The sequence below is a fragment of the Etheostoma cragini genome, chromosome 23 (genome assembly GCF_013103735.1).
Source record: "Etheostoma cragini isolate CJK2018 chromosome 23, CSU_Ecrag_1.0, whole genome shotgun sequence".
Classification (NCBI taxonomy): domain Eukaryota; kingdom Metazoa; phylum Chordata; class Actinopteri; order Perciformes; family Percidae; genus Etheostoma; species Etheostoma cragini.
Window position 1 is genome coordinate 19,139,793 of NC_048429.1, and position 6,901 is coordinate 19,146,693.

The 6,901-nt window shown below is 41.4% G+C and overlaps 1 protein-coding gene across 4 annotated transcripts in view; it reads right to left on the reverse strand.

Annotated features, from left to right (window-relative positions):
• The window catches only part of scube1 (signal peptide, CUB domain, EGF-like 1), a 111,395-nt gene that overhangs the window by 41,401 nt on the left and 63,093 nt on the right, over window positions 1–6,901 (reverse strand). For all 4 annotated transcript variants that reach the window (XM_034863787.1, XM_034863786.1, XM_034863784.1 and 1 more), the window contains exon 6: window positions 3,610–3,726. In XM_034863787.1, coding sequence (XP_034719678.1) covers window positions 3,610–3,726 — 117 coding nt within the window. The remainder of the gene's footprint in view (window positions 1–3,609; window positions 3,727–6,901) is intronic.

Genomic DNA, 6,901 nt, shown 5'->3' on the forward strand with positions numbered 1-6,901 from the left:
AAAGACACAAGATATTGGGAAAGGAGGGAGAGAAGGGCTCCCTCTCCCTCTCTCTCGCTCGCTCTGCTTTCTCTTCGCAGCCTTTGCTTGATGGTGTGCTTCACTTCTTCAATGCAGCTGGAAAGAAAAAGGGGTTATTGGCATTCAAAACCAAGTGCTGCTGAAAAGCAGCACGTCAGTCTGCATGAGTGGTGAGGGTGAGAGACAGAGGGAGGGACAAAGGAAGAAAGACAGACAGACAAACAGAGAGAGAGAGACATAGAGATGTGTTTCCAGTGTACGGACACAGCAGTTAGGGCAGCACATAATAATGACATCAGAATTTTGTGTCAACATGTGTTTTCAGAAAAATCATTCTGAGATGTTTCTCAGGTCAAAGTCACGGCTGTGAAAACTGACATGTAACAATGTCTTAAACACACTTACACGTTGTTTTCTTTAGTTCAAACCACATGGAAAAGTTTCCTTGATCCTTTTTATTTGGTTCATTAAGGTCTACGCTGCCCGATTACAAATGAACCCCAACTTGTAAAGAAAAAAAACACAGACTCCCAGCAGTTCACTAATTGGACGGAGGTTTGGTGACCTGTGACCCTGCCAGGTTACAGATTCAGGGATTTCTACCTGGAACTGTTATGAACACCCTTTTCTGATGTAATAATTCCAAATAAGGCCAAATAAGAAACTTACTGTGGTTTGGTTCATTTTGTCACATGTCAATATCAACCAAATTATACCCATATATTCTGGATTTTGGGGATTGTTTCTTAATTGATTTGGATTGTGTGCTGACTCCTGGCCAACCACATCATGGCACTTCTTTAAGAGAAGGAAAGTGGCCTTCCTTTATAAGGTGTTGCTATCTATCCAAATGAACCCACCTGAAAATCTCTTACCTCCAAGTTCAAAGGAACTCCTCTATGTATGAGTTTTACAGTGTTGGCCCATGTCTTCAAAACAACCTTAAAGGTCATATTCCGGCACTATCGTTTAACACAAGCCATGTCCATCCATCCATCTTTGTCCACTTAGCAGGATCGGAAGCCATGGGTCATGTGTTAATAGATGTGTTGTAATTAACTATTGCTGTTAGCTGAGCCCAGTACGGACTAGATGTACATTGATTTTGACACATTTTGCGCACAGTTTTTTTAATTATACCTTAAAAATGAATAATTCCAACACAAAGTGAAAGAACAGAAGACACATCCTTGTGTTCAGCAGCCAAAATGTTAAATACATCTACTTACCAGGTTTCAAGATCAACATAAAAATGTATTCAACCCAAGCTGAAATAGACTGGTTATGACCTGACCACTTTGTTTGTTTTGTACTGCATTACACGGGAACATTTGAGCAGCTATCAGTCAAAGCTGGCCAGCAAAAGCAAACAAAGTTCTGAAGCCATGTTCAATGTAGCATCAAAATTGTATAGGGAAGAGTGTCCAGGCGCGGGGACACATGAAACCATGTCTGCTGAATTCTATTAAATATCCAATTCAGCATGGCCGGGTATTGGAACCCAGTATTTTACTGTACCCAGATCTTGGAAAGAAATCCCTATCTGTACTGCAAACGCTCTTGTATATAACCCATACAGTCTATTGTGTGGTGAATTTAAGCTCAAAAATACTTAATTGTAGAGTGTTGAGCAGTCAATTAATACATATTTGAACAATTTCATTTAATCAACATGATATGAAATATATTCATATCAAATTAATATGGATGGGACGGATTAATGCGATGGTCCAAATTGGTGTGCACAAATGATCCATACCTTGATGCTCTGCAGATTGCAGGCCCTCGAGGCCAAAACACAAAATCTCCACAATCTCCAGTGTGACTTATATTTAGGGAGTGAGGAGCTGCCTAGACTGGCGGGGGAGGGTCACAGTGCATCCCCTCCCCATCTTGGCTTCTCTGTAGCTCTTAGTTACGCTGTTATAGTTTTAGACAACCAGGGGACTTCCTTCATTTGACACACTGAGTCCCTTTACTATTATTATTAGCTCATTACGCACTGATCACCTCTCTCTTCCGCCTTCTCTCCATCTGGATGCAACCTCATTCCATTAATGCATGTTACTCCCTCGACTACTTCCCTTTCCCGGAGTCTTGTGCTCTCTCGCCCCCGGAGTCTTGTGCTCTCTTGCCTCTCTCCTCTTTCCTCCTATTGCTCTCGCAGGTGTTTCTGGCTCTGGAGCTGTGGTTGGAGTCACCTGCTGCCTCCATGTTCCTGCTCGACACCCTCTGCTACAATTCTCCATGTCTCTGTCTGTCTGTGAGCAGGTGCCCTGCTAAGCCTGCTACACCCTGCTATCCCCTGCAGTGCCCTGCTACGCCCTGTTACGCCCTGTTATACTTTGCAATGCCCTCCTACACCATGAACTACTACAACAACTATTATTTCTAGTCACTGTTCCATTATCTTTATTGTTAATATCTGTCCCAGGTTTCTTCCTAAGTGGAAGTTTTCCTTACCACTGTCATACTAAAAGCTTGCTCTTGTGGTAATTATCAGAATTGATGGGTAGTAGGAAATTATAGGGTGTGGTCTAGACCTACTCTATCTGTAAAGTGTCTCGAGATAACTGTTGTTATGATTTGATACTATAAATTGAATTTGAACAAGCTGCAGTAGACTGGCTAAGAGCGAAGAAGCTATGGTTGCAAGTATATCAGAAAAGTGGGGAAAAAAACACTTACTGTAGCTGGAATGCCGTATTCTTCTCGTTCTGACTGGAAAAGTGGGAATGAACTGTAATGCTGTGTTCACGCCAAACGCAGAGCAGATTTTCTCCTGGCGTCACTTGTGGGTGTTTGACAGCAGCGTCATCCTGAATAATTTGTATTTACTTGTGTTACTTGCATAACGTCGCCCCAGCGTAGATACTAAGATGTCTTACCGTCATCAAGCACTGAACTACCAAACTTACCACTATTGCTGCCTTGTACCTATTGTTGAACTCCCAGATTCGGTCGAATTTCACCGCATTCCAATGCAGATTTTGCGATGATTTATTTTCAACTAACAGATCAAAAGTAAGCTGAAATAACTGCATCGTGATTCGGATTTGTAAAGAGTCTAAAATCATGCTTTGTCAGGTCTGTCTGCACTTTAAAAATGCTTGTTTTCTGAATGGAGTTTGGATGGAACAGGGTTTTTCTATGCAGGAGAATCACATTTGTATCTGTTTGTGTCCTTACAAAGTCTTTGCATGAAATCACGCCGTATGAAAAGTTGCTTTGCGTTTAGTGTGAACACATCATAAGAAGTAAAACCGGGAAACACGAGAAGTAGTTGGATAGTTGCCTGGAATTAAACAAGTCACTTATGAGAAATGTTATGTCATTACTGTGAGTGTGGCTTGTTCTGTTGATAAATCAGGGTAGATGAACCTGTTAAAGGGATGGGTTTTTTGTCAAGGGAAGGGGAGAAGAAATGTTGGGGAGCTCGGAGATTATCTATCTGCTAACTCACCACCTCCAGCCCCAAACCCCCCAACACACTTAGGGTATACATGTGTGTGTGTGTGAGTGTGTGTGTGTGTGTGTGTGTGTGTGTGCGTGTGTGTGATCGGAGAAGTCATCTTGGTTGTCACTCACCGATGCAGGTCTTGCTGTCTGAGTGCAGGGCGTACTTCTGGTGACAGCCACACACCGGCCCTGTGTCTGTGTCATCACAAGTGTGCTGGCAACCGCCGTTTCCATAGTTGCACGTCACTGAGGATAACACACACATACACACACACACACACACACACACAAACACACACACACGTCTTACCGCTGGCTTGTATATTTTGTGATATACAAGGCTCATGCCATTTTACATGTCCACTAATTCTTTATTTAGCTTATACGGGAAACATACAGGAAGACCCAGGGATATTGATACTGATACGGATATATATCTTGACGGATGAAGAGTGAGACAGAAAGAGAAGGAGAAGGAGAAGATGATGAATGATAGAAGAAAAAGAGCATGATAATTTGAGAGGGAAAGAAATAACAGGCGTGGCAGAAAGAGGAGAAAAGAGTAGAATACAGAGGAATCAGCAAGAGGGAGAGAAGGAGAAAGAGGAGTGGGGGGATTTAGATGGAGTGAGGGCTAACAAAAGAGGAAAAGAAAGAAGCATAAGAGGGGAGAAGAAGAAGATGAAGAAATGTGTTGAAATGTGTGTTTATCTAAAATTCTCTGGAAATTACTATCATATTCTGTATAAAGTGAAGATTCTATTGTTGTGTAACATTATAATACAACTTTCATTTATAGTCCATGGGACAGATGTGTTCTTTTTCTTTTTCAAGAATTAAAGGGGCAGTTCACCCCAAAATCAAAAGTACAAATTTTTCCTCTTACATCTAGTGCTATTTATCAATCTAGCTATTTTTGGTATGAGTTGCCCAGTGCTGGAGCGTGCGGTGCTCAGAGTGCCAAAAAAATTATAATTGAAAAACTCAACAGCAATTATTTTTGTCAAGAAACCATGACCCGTTAACTAAATAAAAAGTCCACAGACCTGTATGTGAACATTTTCATGTGGGAACTATTTTATTTCTACTAGCTGTGTTGTGTTGTGTCACTCATTATTACCTGTATAATGTTTATTAAATAGTGAACTAAATCGCGAACCAGCGACCATGAGATTTTGGACACTTACTGAAAATGCGTCAGGAGATGCATGACAGAGGTAAGCGTGACCAGCATTATGTAAAATAACAAACTCATAACAAAATTACTTCTAATATATCCCTGAAACAAACCAAGTACTCAAGAGGATGTTAGGAGGAGCTCAACTGAGGAGGACGCCACTAATGTGTACATCTTGCACTGACAAGAGCCTCATCTTTGAGTATGCTTCCTTTTGCACAGCGACACGGTTGGCAGGTGAATGGCAGGGGGCAGAATGATTTCACAGCAGAGTTGACCGCGTTCCAGTTACAGGGATAGGGAGACACTAGCCAAGTTAGCCATTGTTAGCAATACCAGCTGTGCATTATGTAATATTTTGCATGTGTCAACACCATATTAACATGCCCAGGAGATGGACAGTACTGTGTGTGCGACTGACTTAATGAGACAACATAAAAGACAAACTTTGCACTCCTCATTGCACTCATTGCACTCTTGCCTCTATGTTGTTTCTGTTTAGAGTATTAACAGTATATATTAGTGTGTATATTATGTGTATATAATTATCTTGAGTAACCAGGTCATTATTTGCCATTGACTTTCGGAAATATCTAGTTCCATTACTGTAGAAAACTCCCTGCTGGACTGACGAGCTGACGTCATGCCTTGGACTCACGTCACACAGACTTCACAATTACATAAGAGAGAAGGCAGACATCTCTACAGTATGACCGATATCTTGAACACTGGTCAACTTAAACCTAATATATATTACACAGTTCTATCTCGTCCCACATAAACTCTGGGTTCCTGTGTTTTAAAACCGTTTCTTAAAAAAGTTCCTGACTTCCTGGAAAACTTTAGGTCAAGAGGGGTCTAACGAGGAGAAGGCAGAGAGAAAGACAAAAAGGTCTCTTATTCTTAATCATTTCTTGAGAAAGAAAAACAAATTGAAAGAATGTGAACACAAGGGATGAGAAAAGATTTGGAAGAATGAGCCATTATGCACTCGTGGATGAGAGATAAAGAAAAGGTGGGAGATGGAAAACGTGAGAAAGATGAGATTATAAGCGGAGATTTCTCCGCTGGGGAACCTCTCGTGGAGCTTTTTAAAGAAATCAAAAATGTAAGCCCTTATCCACCAGAGAAAGCATGTTTCAAGTTGGCCCTGAAACAGCCAGTTAAGTAGTACTTTTTAGTGGGCCACAAAGTCTCAAGATGGAGCTTGCCAGAATAAACAGAATTGATTCGTCAAACACTAACTATGAGAGATGTTTGTGATTTGTCCAAAATTTTGACCTCTTAATTTCCCTAATCTTCACAGATCTTGAGGGGAAAAGGGAAAGTACGCAAAAATACACTTTGTTTTCATAAGCTTTTGCTAAAATGTGCGGTTTCCTATTGTTGACCTATTTCAAACTGTATTACTTTAAAAGGATGAGGTGGAGAGTGAAGGAGGTAGAAGATTTGGGGAGACAGCACAAGGGAGAAAATGAAGGAGAGAGTTGAACATGGACAGAGAGGACATGAAAGGAGTGTGGAAATGGAGCTGTGTTTTGTGTGTGTGTGTGTGTGTGTGTGTGTGTGTGTGTGTGTGTGTGTGTGTGTGGACATAACTAGTATGTCTTTCATCACTTGTTTACTACTGTCCAGTGCCGCCATGCTCAACAGGCCAACACAGCACTGCGTCCCTTGCCACTAATGAAATATTATCACAGCGGGGTACGCATCAGAATCTTTCAGAGGCTTTCACAATCTTTACACTCTCACCGTCTGAGTGGAGAACAAGATGTGTTGCCAAACAAAGTGTAACTAAAAGCTTATTTTCCCTCCTCAAAAAACAGCAGCCCTAAATTCCATGGCTGCAGGCACTCGGCGTGAAGAGTGAGAAAAAGGGATGGAGTGGGGGACTCCACTGAATCCTTCAGCACCTTCAGCTTGGCCTGAAACGCTTAACTGATTTTGGTATTAAATGTCCACCCTCATACTTTATCGCTGAAGGCCTACTGGAACTTGTCCATCATTGCTATTACAGATGTTTATTACAGGAAAAGTTTAGATCCTTCATCACACCAGTACGTAACCTCTATAAAATCAATTCTAGGAAACAAAGTGTTAATACCTTGCTGCCATGTGACTTATAAAATGAAGTGACAAGGCAGAAGAATGCGTTGCGCAAAAGTGTATTTGACTACATAGGATATAAAGATATCCAGCGTCTAAGCTGATCATTTGTGTGTGTGTGTGTGTGTGTGTGGGGGG